This window comes from Pinus tabuliformis, chromosome X (assembly GCF_031772625.1).
Source record: "Pinus tabuliformis cultivar Carrire ecotype Pingquan chromosome X, CPIR1, whole genome shotgun sequence".
In the NCBI taxonomy this organism is placed as follows: domain Eukaryota; kingdom Viridiplantae; phylum Streptophyta; class Pinopsida; order Pinales; family Pinaceae; genus Pinus; species Pinus tabuliformis.
Genome location: NC_142308.1, coordinates 1659865386 through 1659879767, shown reverse-complemented (window position 1 = coordinate 1659879767; position 14382 = coordinate 1659865386). Strand labels below are relative to the sequence as shown.

Below are 14382 nucleotides of genomic sequence, written 5' to 3'. Positions count from 1 at the left end.
AGAAGGCAAGTGCAAACGCTGTGGCGAAAAGTGGGACCCTAAACATAGGTGTGCTAAAGGAAAAGAGACAAGGAACCTATATAACTGTGAAGCAACTAATGATTCAAACAATGATGATTCAAAGATAAAAGGAATAGAAGATGCCTCGTAATCCTCTCTAGAATTAGATTTCGGAAGCATTCCGCAAGTGTCATTATCGGCTATGACAGGTATATCACAACTTAGAAGGACATATAAGGAAGAACAATGTAGTGGTTCTCATCGACTCCGGTAGCACCCACAATTTTTTAGACTCAACCATGGCAAAGATTTCACATTTCCCATGCCTAACATGAAGGTGATGGTAGCCGATGGTAAGAAGATTGAAAAGGTAGGGAAATGCCATAAGGTCAAATTGCAGATTCAAGTCTTTAATTTAGAATCTCTGTTCTACACTGTACCATTAGGAGGAGTAGATGTGGTCTTAGGTATCCAATGGCTACGAACCCAGGCACTTACTTTGCCAACCATCAAGAGCAGTTTATAAGTTAATTGGGAAGGGCAGAGGTATAAGTTATACAGATTCCAAGCACCAGAAAATCAAATCGTGTCATCATCCCAGATGATGAAAATGATTAGGAAAGGAGCACCAGCTTATGTAGTACAATGTGACCAATTAGAAATGTTATCTACAAAAGTGATCAGTGAAGAGTCACCAGAAGTACAAGACCTAATTTAGAAGCATGAAAAAGTATTCCAAGACTTGCCCATGAAAATGCCTCCTAACAGGGAAATCGAGCATTAAATAGAAGTCAAAGCAGGATCAAACCCCATCAACATCAAACTGTATTGATATCTGCATCACCAGAAGACTGAAATTGAGAGATTAATCCAAGACCTTTTAAAATGTGGGATCATCTCGAAAAGTAAGAGTTCGTATGCTGCTCGAGTGGTATTGGTAAGGAAGAAGGATGGATCATGTAGGCTATGCACATTGATTATAGAGGATTAACCAAAATAACGATTAAAAACAAATTCCCAATTCCCTTTATCGATGAAATGTTGGATGAACTACATGGTGCAAAATACTTCTCAAAAATGGACTTAAGGCCAGGCTATTACCAAATCAGAATCAGGTTGGAAGACATACCAAAAACTGCGTTCCAAACACACGAACGTCACTACGAATTTAAAGTAATGACCTTTGGGTTAGCCAATGCACCAGCAACATTCCAAGCCACTATGAATGAGTTATTCCGTCTATATCTTAGGAAGTTTGTATTAGTATTCTTTGATGATATTTTAATTTACAGTAAAACTTGGAAGGAGCACCTACAACATTTGGATAAAGTTCTTACACTATTAAAAGAGCATCAGTTCTACACCAAGAGATCCAAATGCACCTTTGGGAAGGAAGAAGTAGAATATCTCGGACACATAATATCCCAGGAAGGAGTAAAAGTGGACCCTAATAAAATCAAGGCTATAAAGGAATGGACCAAACCTGTTACTATATCCAAGCTAAGAGGGTTCTTAGGATTGACTGGATATTACCGAAGATTTATTAAAAACTATGCACATATAACTGCACCTCTAACAAACCTTTTAAAGAAGAATCCATTTCAATGGAATGAGGAAGCAAGAAGGTATTTTGAAGAACTGAAGGAACTTATGTCTAATGCCCCAGTATTGGCAACTCCAGATTTCTCTAAACCATTTATCATCGAGTGTGATGCTTCCGGGTTCAGTATAGGTGCAGTGTTAATGCAAGAAGGGCATCCAATAGCTTTTGAAAGTAGGAAGCTCAATAAATGAGAACGTCTTAAGTCCACATACAACAAGGAAATGCTCACTATTATGCACGCACTGGCCAAGTGGAGACAATATCTTTTGGGAAGTAGGTTCTCTATTCGAACAGACCATAAAAGTCTCCAACATCTCTTTCAACAAAAAACGCTTTCCGAAGAACAACAAAAATGGATTGAAAAAATTGCCGCCTTTGACATGGAGATACTACATAAAAAGGGAAAAGACAATGTAGTAGCAGATGCCCTGTCTAGGAAGGACGAAGAACCAACATTACTTGCAGTCTCGATTGTTGTTCTTGAATGGCTTAGTGAGATTTGAAGTGAGTATGCCAAGGATCCATAAATAACTGTGATAATCAATAACCTTCCAGACAACTCAAAATTTGAATGGAAGAACAATATTCTATGGTACAAAGGAAGAATCTATCTGAATTCAAACTCCAAGTTTAAATCCAAGATACTCAAGGAGTCACATGATTCATTGTCAACCGGACATGTAGGATTCTTTAAAACTTACTACAATGCACGTCAATCATTCTTTTGGAAGGGGATGAGTCACGATATTCAGAAATATGTAGCAGAATGTGACAAATGTCAAAGAAATAAAAGTGAAAATATTATGACACCTAGATTACTTCACCCCTTAAACATTCCGAATCAGAAATGGGAAGAAATATCAATGGACTTTATTGAGGGATTACCTGTATCTGAGGGCAAGGATAAGATTTTCGTAGTAGTCGATAGACTCACCAAATATGCTCACTTTATTGCAATGAAGAAATCAGACTTAGCTAAACAAATCGTTGAGATATTTTGCAAAAATATTTATAAATTACACGGTTTTTCGAAAGTCATTGTGAGTGATAGAGATGCCAAATTTAAGGGTAATTTCTGGAAGGAATTGTTCAACCACATAGGAACCTACCTAAATATGAGTTCCGCTTACCACCCTCAAACAAATGGACAAACGAAGGTTGTCAATAAATGTTTGGAAGCCTACCTACGTTGTTACGCTACAGAAAAACAAAATAAGTGGGCTCAGTGGTTGCATCTTGCTAAATGGTGGTATAATTCTACTTATCATACGTCAGCAAAAATGACTCCATTCCAAGCTTTGTATGGGTACGAACCTCTGAAATGGAAGGATCTAGCTACCGTCCAGACAAATCTACCAGTTGTTAAAAACCAACTAGAAGAAACCCAAAAAATCGTCCAAACCCTAAAAGAAAATTTAAATAATGCAAGAAATCGTATGAAGCAACAAGCTGACCAAAACAGAACTGAGAGAGAATTTGAAGTTGGAGAATGGGTATTTGTCAAGCTCCAGCCATACAAACAGTTGTCCTTGAAACAAAAAGGAAAAAATAAATTGGCACCGAAGTTCTATGGACCATACCAGATCAACAAAAAGATCAGCCAAGTTGCATATAGTTTAAGCCTTTCAGATAAAAGTCGTGTTCACAACGTCTTCCATGTATCCTGCCTTAAAAGGGCACTGGGCGACCATCAATCAACACAAACAACGCTTCCATCCTTAGATGATGAAGGAAGGGTCATTTTAGAACCAGAAGGTATCATATCCACTAGAGAAAAGAAGCTTCGATCTCGTGTAATCAAGGAATACTTGATCAAGTGGAAGGACTTACCAGAAGAAGAAGCTTCTTGGGAGATTGAAGCATTTCGTCAACAACATCCGTCGTTACGTATGCTTTGAGGACAAAGCATTTTTTTGGGAGAAGGCAATGTTATATACAAAATTAATTAATTAGTAGGTATTAGGCAAAGGGCTTGATCAAAGATCATGCCCATTCACCGAGAGGCACCCAAGGCAGTATAAAGCCAGGGGCCTCCCACAAATTGTAATCATCTTCTATATGTTTAATAATAATAAATATGAATTTGCTGAATATTTGAGCTTGTCTGTGCCAGTCTATCTCTCCCTCTCAACCACAGAGGTTCTACTCATTCCTTTACACATGAAAGGAATATATCCAAGCTCCCTCTTAACCAGGGACTTGCTTCCAATATTAGCTGTCTATTCTTCCGTGGAGATCATGGTACCATCAACTACTTGTAGGCGTCCTTCTTCTGCGTCATTAACTTCTATGCACATCGTGGAGCCATCTTCTTTCACAACTTCTCGTAGGGACAAGTCATCAATTTCCATATCATCAATCTTTATCTGCTGCATATTCCTGAACAAGTCAGTATGGAATTTGAACATAGCTCCTTCTGAGCATCGAGAAAGTGATCTACCAAGACATGATTATTGAACCATATGCAACCTGCTACCTTTCCTACCAGTGATATATATCCTTTGGACTTAGAATGCCCAAGTCATCCATTGAATTTCTGCAATCGAATCTCAATCATATCATATCAGTCTGTCACTAAATCTTCCTACAAAGAATCTTATTTTAGTAGCAGAACTATATCAAACCATCAGAGTCATCGAATTATAATAGCTTCTTTTTAGCATGTCATGCCTTGTCTTCATCAGTATCCTTATTCAATCAACATGAAGAGTCATCTTTACATCAGGTCATTTTGTCAGGGATTTTGTAGCTTCCTCTAAAGTCGACAGTCTTTTTCGTATCATATCGGATGTTGATTACCAACTTTTCTTCAACCGGAAGGAACCAAACAAATTCAAAACATGCTGATGCAACTAGGCATATTTTTGTATCCTGCTCTTCCTGCATACTAAAAGCATAAGTTAACTAAGTCAAAGAAGAATTTAAAAAACACTCATACCTCTTACTTCAATTGGTCATCTATAAATTTCTTCAAACTGCTCCCTATCTTGGGGATGGGACTTCGCTGCAACTGTATCAACAAAATTCTAGGAAGCTTGCCCCAAATCTGATAGAGTTGTGTTAATTTTGGGTTAACATGTTCTTGCTTAAGATAGATACTTCAAAGCCCATTTGTTAGTCCATTTTCACTTTCATTAGCATTGAATCATTATCACATTGATAGCAACTTAAGAAAGAACATATACGATCGAATCAGAAGACAAGCCAAGACAAGAGAACACAAGGATATGGCACAAGCCAGGGAAAACCCTTGATCAATTCTTCTTCTTATTATAATCAAAATGCTTTAGCAGAGCAAGAGAGAGAGAGTACAATAATTAAAAGGTCGAGATTGGCTTGCCAATTAGGAGATCCATTAACACTGCCTTCCATTACAGTTGTAATTCTGGTGCAGTCAAGACGTACCCTCTTAATCTGGTCACAAACAGTAGAAGAACCTTGTCCTTGCTAGGGCTATTAACAGGTCATCAAGAATCTGTAAGGATCTGTCCAATCGAGACAACTGAATATAACGAGAGCTGTAAATTCACTGCTGTTTGGATGCTGCTCCTGGTTAGGGCATGAGACACAGTTTCAGTCCTCACAAAACCATTCAAAACAGACTTCTATCGCTGTGGTCTCCCTGCAGGATAATTTGTCCTCTTCTTGTCACACATCTGGGCTCAATCCAACCCCAAGCTAGCCTCCATGAATACTTGCCTTCACCAAATTAGGGCTGCAGCCTATCTGAACAGAAACTAACCCTTTCGGTCCACAGATTTGCAAGAAGAGATCTGCAGCCTGCTTGAGAAAGGCTACTAGAAGCTACGACCCATCTATGAGAGAGATTTCACACCATGAAAGTACACCCAGAACACTTTAGCTCTGCGGTCATCTTTAGGAATAGTTCAGACCTGCAATAGGAGAGAGATGCCCAAAAACAGTTCTTGCATAAGCCCAGACCTGATCTAAGAGACTCAACCTTCTTCTCAAGGGACTCGGCCCATCAACCAACCCTGACATGACTCCAGACAAGCCCTTCATCCTTCATTGGAGATACCTTCCTTCTTCGGCCATTTCAGAGAGAGAAGAACATGAGATTGATGTGTCTTAATGAGAATGGAGGACACCTATATAGTATATACATAACGATTTGTTCTCATGGAGGTGAAGCCGACCTTGATACTTGGAGGCAAATTTGAATTTCAAATTTTCAATTTTCTGCCTTAATAAAGTCATGACTTGTAGAATATCTTTTAAATAAATAAATATTTTTCCTTATCCAAATTTGCTGTTCTTTAGGTCGATTTTGGTCCTCTCAAAAATAGGAATTCAATGTCACAATTATCTTCCTCAAAGGAGCTGTCCAAAGTGGGATTTGGCCCTAGTTGCCCATTTTAACAAAATGTTTGCAATATCATCATGGTCCTTCGTTTACCAGGTGAGGAAATCTTCTCATGAATCAATGGAAGATTCTTTAATGACCCTCTCCAATTATTTGCTGCATGAACTTCTTTACTATCATGTGCTAGATGACTGCTATCAATGCATCAGGCTTTCGTATAACAAATTCTTCTAGACGATCTTCTTCACTAGGCATCCATATTCTCATGGCCGATCTTCACATGAATCTTTATATCAGAGTGCCCAAGAATCCAACTTGATTACCAAGTTTACCATTTACAAGGTCCTTATAGTTCCCTCCTCTCATCATGCTTGCCATAGGATGTTCCTTTTCTTTCTTCATGATGCACCTACAACATTTATTGACAAACACAACCAAGCAAAATATACGATAACAAAAGCATGATGTCAATCTTGACAATCTAGGGTTTCCATGGAATCCTAGTGGATGGAATCGTAGGGTTTACAAATGCTAATTATCCTTATTTATTCATATTGTCATATGCTCTATATTGCACACAAACCTTAGAGACCAACGGTTAAGGTTTCTATGAGGGAGCAAGCAAATCAGGGTTAGGGTTTCCAAATAACTAGGGTTTCTTATGTACCATCTAGGGTTTTTCAAAGAAATTGTAGAACCATACAATCGACCAACCCTACAACATTTCATGTTAGACCCTTAATAAATGAAGATTCCATACATACCTTATGATAACATACCTCTGTCATAGTGGCTGCTATAAGGGGCCTGCTCCTCTGGATGCAAGTGTACATCAACTCATGGTGTTCTTTACTACATCTACCAACTTCTCGATTTTTCATAATAGTCTCTAGGTTCATTAACTTTATAAGGTCCTTCTTCATTTCATTATGACAATTGCTCAAATCAAGCAATAACGCTGTTGTTCTGCTACAGGACTTCATGATGGGTTTCAATCAAGGACACAATGCTATAACACTATAGAATTCCAAACCTCTTACTTTTGTGCAACCAATAGGATCTACTAGAAATAATATATTGTTTAGATATTTTTACAATTATCCTTGCTCTGCAGTCTTCTTGAGACAAGGACTTATCCCTATCAATGCAAGATGATCTCTTTCATTGTTTGTAGCTTTCCTTGACAGTCTTTAGGCGATAGAAGGATAGACTTCGAATGCTGCTATGAAGATATGAGACGACCTTTTGGTTCAAATTTCTTCAAAAACACTGAAACAATCAATATATAAATGTTGCTCAGGATTGGACTTTACTCAAATGCAAGTCCTTGCTGTAGGAGAGATCTTCAACACAATATATAAGTGTGAGTGTGCCTTTGAGGAGAAATACTGTTTAGACTTTAAATAATACATATCTATATGCTCAGAATAGATGTCACAAGGTCGTCTTTCTATTGTCTAGGCTCAGATCAAGTATATGTATGCCAATCTCGTCACTATAGCTATGCTTGCACAAAACCTTCACACCTTCGTGGATCTCATACCATAGGCTCTTGGCTTGTACACAAGTCAGCGAATTATAAGGTCGCTGTAGTTTGATGGTAGGCCTAATGTGCCTTCAACCAATACAATCTAGGTTTCCTTAATGTGCAAAATCAAAATAGGAGTCTCGACTCATTTTCTTGAAGATCCAACTTATGTCCTTTTGAAGTATACTTATGCCCAAAATAATAGGAGGTTCCTGCTCCTACTGAAGTGACTCCTTCTAGCCTTCCAATTAGGCTGTCAATTTGGATCTGCTTGATACTATTGTAAGGACTACTTCAAATTTGTAAGATGACTCTTAAACATGAAGTAGGCTTAAAACTTCGTCGAGAAGATGACAATGGCTTGAATGTAGCTTGGTCTTGGGTTTCTGTTAAAATTGGCTACTAGGAGCCAAACTCCACCTTGGGACAGCTCATATGATGGAGATGATTATTGCATTGGATTCCTCTTTTCAAGAGGTCCAAATTTGATATAAAGGTCATCTCATTGGACAAACAGAAGTGGAATTTTGAATTTATTCTCTCTCATGCACAAATTGTTAAGGTCGGCCTCAACTTAATGTAGGCCCAAGAAGCCCAATGGATGTGTCCTTTCACCCTCAACGAATTGTATAAATATGAGTGACCTCTCTCCTCGTTTGGACATCATTCATTCACACATTCTTTTCTCTTCTTCTGATTGGGTTGTACAACTATTGGGCAGCTTCTCTATCTCTCACACGTGTGGCTGGAGGACGAGTTTTCTGGGACAGATTGCAGGCTGAAAATTTCAGAATTCAGGGACAATTTGATTAGCGTTGACCAAGGTGTTTTTGACCAAGTTTGACTTTGATTTTGGGTGGAAAAGTTCGATTTTTGCAGGCCGTACAACTGGGCACAAAAATTGGGAATTTATGGGCTAAATCACAAAATCAAAGTTGCAGAAATTTCAGACTGTTGACCAACATTGACCGAGATCTTCCAGGCACCATTTGACTTCGATCTTTTGGGGAAATTTCTGTCTCAGCAGGCAGCAAATTTTGGCACAGAAACTAAGGTTTTCTGAGCACTTTGACCGCAAACCAAATTGAAGGTTGACCGCAAAAAATTACAGCAGTTTGCTCTCTCTTTTGATCGAGTTTGACTAGACTCTTTTGGGCTGATTTTGACCTTCTAATAAGGCCGAGTTTGATTGGAGAAGATCGAGTTGTTTTGAGGACATTTTATTGCTTCTCTGACTAGCGTTGACTTTCTGGCTAGGGCTGATTTGACTGCAGTTGACTGCAGAATTTGACAGGGCTGATTTGACTGTATATTGGGCAAGTGAATTTGATTTTTGAAATCTCTCTTGCTGCTGAACTATTGAATAATAATAAGAAGATTTGATCAAAGGGCTTTCCCCACATTGGGGTTTTTTCCCTGGCATCTACCAAATCTGGTGTCCTTTTGTCTTGGCTTGTCTTCTGCGTTTGTTTTATGTTCTATCTGCATTTACTGTCAATGTGATTGCTACTGGAAATAATTGGAAATTGTCATTGGGTTGCTAAATGAACGTTGAAGTAAATTGTGCTAAGCATAGAACATAACATTATTATCTAAAATTAACATGGAATCAGAGCTTAGGTGAAGACAAAGCCCAAGCAAGAGTGAGAGAAAGCAATCACTAAGATCTGTTGGACAAGGACCAAGCCTCAATGGCTTCTACATCTTACTTCAAATATGAGGATAAGCTCAATGATAAATCTGATTATCATGCATGGAAGATGCCTTTGGACTTGACTTTGGAAGAAAATGATGTCATGGATTATGTGCAGGGAAGTGTGGTGGAACCTCCTTCAAATGCACCGACTGCTACTAAGACAAAGTGTAACAAAGGTGAAGTCAAAGCTAAGAAGATCATCAGAGACTCAATTCAAAAACATTTGGTTGCTTACATTTCTGATTTGGGCACACCTAAGGAGATGTATGACAAGTTTTGTTATCCATGATAACCCTTGGAGTTAGTTTTTGAGTCAATTGGTTAAGTTAGTTAGGGTTTTGAGTTTTCTTAAAATAAAATTCATGTACAAAAAGTATTTTTGGTCATATAGGCAGTTTGTAGGTTCATTTTGAGTTTAAGTGGGACATCATCATAAAGGTTAAAATCCACTTACATATGTCTCGGGCTTATCTGGTCATGATTAGTTTTTTGACAGTTTAGCATATTTTTGCAGCAACTCCAGTTATGGAAACTGAGGGTTTGCTATGGAAGTTCCTGACACTTCCGTAGCGGATCCATCTCTTCAAACACTTGTCCTGCTACGAAATTCTGTTGCTGTGGTAACGGTATAATTTTTGAAAAGGATTATGGTCAGAGTCATAGTGGGTTATGATTACATGCTATTTGTCTTTATCCATCATTCCCAAAATGCGTACACCATATAACTTCATTCCTATATCGTTTTCTTTCCACTTTAAATTGCTCTTGCTATCATAAACTCGGTCTTATTTCCATTCGAACTGCTTTTGCTGTCAAAAGCTCGGTTTTACTTTCATGTGAGTTGGTCTTGCTGTCCTTAGGATAGGTCTGTTGGTGTCAATAGCTGGTCTAGTTTTCTTTAGGGTAATTTGCAGGTGAGAAGCAGCTCTCAATGTGTTGAAGCTATGGTAGCACATAAAAAACAATATAAAGGAGGCTCAGTTGTGAGATATGAACCAATGGATATGAAACTACTGGAGGAGGACCCTACCTTCACTCAAGCATTTGCCAATGTGGGCTGCCTTCATTTCTGTCAGAAGCTGCAGGGTTACCATGGTCAAATTGCCAAAGACTTTGCTATCAATTTCTCAGGGACAGAATCAAAGGTGGGCATGCTGAACTTTACAGTGTCCCTTGACACCATTGCTCATGCTACAAAAATCCCTAGGTCTAGAGAAATGTGGTTTAAGGTGCAGAAGTTTCAGCTGCTGAATTGTGATGAGTTTCTTAAGGAAGAGCACAAAGGGATTGATATGACTGCAACCATCTCCAGAACTTGCCTCAAAGAACATTATTCTAAACTCCTGATGGTCATTCAGAAGTACTTCACATGTGAAGGCAGGTTCAACATGGTCTACCAATACCATTTCAAATTGCTACTGCACTTCACAGGTAAACAACCCTTAGATATTCCTTTTTATCTGTATAGAAGTTTGGGAAAAATGGCTGACAAGGTCCAAGCCAAGCCTGATGCCAGTAATACCTCTGTTTTCCATCATGGTCTTATTAAATTGCTGGTTGTAGAAGAGTTAAACAGGTTGAACAAAGATTGGCTCACCTTTATATTTTTAAGTGGCTATGAGTTAGATACTGCCACCCCTAGGAAAACTCCAAAGTCCCAATCCATAACCCCTAGGGAGGAGAAGCAGCCTGAGGTAGAGCCTGTAGCTGAGCCTGAAACAGAACCTGTGGCAGTAGTAAAAACTTCTTCAAGCACTGAGAGGAGGATGACTAGAAGGCAGAGGAAAGGGAAGGGTAAGCTGACTGATATCCTAGAGGCCATTGAGATTGAAGAAAGCCCAATTGAGCAGCCTATAGAAGTGACCAAGACTGAAACTAAAAAGAAGAGCAAGAGGGCCAAGAAATTAGATTTTACACAAGAAGAATCAGGTTTTGTTTTCAAACCTAGGAAGCCTGTCACAAGATCACAACAGCCAATTGAAAAGATGCCTGAGCTGTCCTTAAAAAAGACAGAGCCATCAAAGAAAAGGAAAGGCAAGGAGCCTGTACAAGAAAAAAGTGAAATAGAGGTTCTGCAAGAACAATTGAGAGAGGCTAGACAAGAAGTCATTAATGCTAAACTTGAGTTTGAGGAGAAGCAAAGGGAAATGTTAAAGCAGATAGAGTTCTACAAAGAAGCTGCAAGAAAAACCAGAATGATGCTAAAGAGGACTCTACCTTTGCACAAAATGTTGAAGCATATGTACAAAAGGAACAACTGGTTGCAAGCAGACAGGAAAAGATTGCAGGGACAAGTCAAAGCCTTAGAGACTCAAATTGAAATGATCAAAGCTGAGCTTTTAAAGAAAGGTCTCAAGATTTTTGCTGAAATAGATGCCACCCCTTGAAAATCGTAACATCCTTAATTTTTGCCTATGCTATGTTTAACCAATAATTTTAGTAGTATACAGGTTTGTACAGGCTATTAGAACAACATGGATCAAAGAACTTGCACCTAGGGATGGGCTAGATGAACTTGAGTCTTCTGCAACATCCATTTCTCCAGTCTTTGTTGGTCCTCCTAGCTAAGGATTATTCTGATCTTGAGCAAGAATATCTCTTCACTCACACTTTCCAAGTTGGGCAAACATGCAGACAACTCATCATGGACAATGGCAACCAAAAGAATTTAGTTTCTCAGTTGACTTGCTCTAGTTCACTACCACGTTGCTTCCACAACCATATCATCTTGGATGGGTAAAGTAAGCGGGCTTTCTCACACCTATCGCATGTAAGTGTTCTGTCACTTTTTCGATTAAGCTTTACATTGGTACAATTCACTGTGATCTTATACCACTAAATTGTGTTGACATGCTTCTTGACAAGTCCTACCAATTAGACAAAAGGTCGTAATATGATGGGTTTTAACTTTTACAATGCCTACAGAGTTTACAAGGATGGTAAAAGCTATTGGATCACATCTTCTCCACCTCATTTTGGGTGGTGAGTTATCAAACAAGTCAACAACCACAAGTTTAGAACTTTTTGTTCTATTTTGGTGCTCTTGTCTCCTGACCTGCCACAACCTCTCCCACAGGGTTTAGACTTCAATAGGGAGGTGCCACTCCATTACTGGGTCCACATCTCATTCATATTGTGCTCACTTCACCTCTGAAACAAATGACATTGCATCTTCTCAGGAACCCTGTTTTCATGATTCCCTTCCCTGGATCTGCAAGTTGTAACTTCTGCTCCTACCGTTCAAGAGTGCATGGTAAGTACGAATCTTCATGAAGGACATTTCTTCTTCTAGCCAAAGACCCGTGGTTGCACAAGTTCACAATTCAACAAAGGTTTGCCTCAAAGTACTCTACTGGGACATTCCGGCAAACATATAGATCCTACAACCTATGTTGTCTGTTGAATATCAACAGAAGTCAACGATAAGTCAACTATGTAGGTTCTTAGTGAACTTATTTTGGCTGTATGTTATATTTATAATTTGCACCTTTTCACTTTATTTTCCCCATTTCATTGTACATAATTCATAGGATGCTTGGTCACACTGGATCACCCACCTTAATATGCAGATGTTAATTGTAACCCTAGGAGACTTGGTCAAAGATGATCACTATAGACTAATTTTGTACCTCTATAAATAGAGAATATAATGAATAGTGCACCATATGTGTGCATTAGAACAATCTCCTCTACCGAATGCTTCATCTCTTGACTTTTCTGTTCTTTTATGTGAGTGTTTGCATTGCTGTTTTGTGCCCTCCCCGTTTTCCAATGACTTAGTTAATGTGTAGAACTGTGAAGGAGAACTTCCGAAGTAATAAGATACTGACTTCTTTGATTTGTAAGACTTTGTAATAATTTCCCTCTAAAACATGGAGTCCCAACGTGGAACATAGTCCTATTGATATATACTTTTAATTGCATTCTAGAAACAATTCAGGCAACCCTCATGTCTTTGCGTTCCTCTAATATTACAATGCTTGTTGAGGCTTCTTATTGAATTGCTGTTGTGCTGTAATAGCTAGGGCTGGCCATCAGAGGAGTTCAAGCTGGTCATTTTCCGGCATCAGCATTTATATTGGTCTCATTGGGTAGTACTTTTGTTTTGCTTGTTGGATGGAGAGCAGTGTTCACTGCTCTGTTTCCTAATGATGAGCAGAGCAGAAAGAAACGAGAGATTTACAAGAAAGGCAGTCCGCTAGAACTTTTTGAGGTAAACGTGCCTTCCAGGGTTTATTCTCCTTTCCGTTAATAGACTTTTATTCCATTTTGTGGGGGTTACAAGATGCACCATATCTATGCCTTCTGACCTGCATTCAAGCTTTAGAGTATTTGGCAGGCTCTGTAGTCATGGCGGATGAGTTTTTGTTGTTCCACTATTTACCTTTAAGCATGACACTACAAATTCGTTGTTTTGCAGCTTCTGTCGTCTTTAGTGAGGCGGTGGTAAGAGTCTATTTTCAGTCAGGTTGTGTATGGGGTAAGAGTTTTTGGAACTCACAGTAGAAGTTGCCTTGTCGAGTCCTTTTTTATGTTGTATGTATTTATCAGCTATCTAGAGATAGCAAAGACGATTTTTTTTGTAGAATGAATTGTTAAGGTGATATTTCAATGTCTAGCTGCTGCTAGAATGCATCGTTCTGGGTTCTTATCTGTAATTCTGATGTAGTCTCTGGATCCCATGATTTGTAAGTGATGTAAGTACACCGCTAAATGGTGCCAAGGTAAAATGTAAATGTCAACCTTTAGAGGAATAATTCGGAGCGTGACACAAAAAATTGGCAATTGTTTCTTTTTATAGAGATCATACTAGATATTTTATGCGTGCATCTGCAACTTCAGAAATTGGGTCACCTGACATATATTTGCAGTACAACAATTACTATCAAGAGTTTTAAGATTTGTGCCCTACAAAACTGAAAATTTGTAACAGAAGGGTTATATAGTTATCACTCTAATTCAAGTTATTCATTTAGTTATCAGAAAATCTTGCTAATATTTTCACCGCAAATCATTATTTTATGAAAGTATTTATTACTTAAATGTGATAATTTATTTTATGTGGGGTTTCATTGCTTCCATATCACATCTTTAGGGGTCGCATGGACTTCATTTTAGTGGAAGCATATGGAAAGTGGGAGACTAATCTTCAGAGGGTTACATGGATTTGATCTTGATTGGAAGTATATGGAAAGTAGGAAACTATCGACAATCTTAATGCTCGAGGGTAT

At 38.6% G+C, this 14382-nt stretch overlaps 1 protein-coding gene across 1 annotated transcript in view; it reads left to right on the top strand.

The window, feature by feature from the left end:
• LOC149146376 (uncharacterized) overlaps window positions 1–13996 on the top strand; it is a 113024-nt gene extending 99028 nt beyond the window's left edge. The window contains exons 4-5 of the mRNA XM_089446729.1: window positions 13173–13364; window positions 13572–13996. Coding sequence (XP_089302855.1) covers window positions 13173–13364; window positions 13572–13601 — 222 coding nt within the window. The 3' untranslated portion in view covers window positions 13602–13996. The remainder of the gene's footprint in view (window positions 1–13172; window positions 13365–13571) is intronic.
• Window positions 13997–14382: the final 386 nt, after the last annotated feature.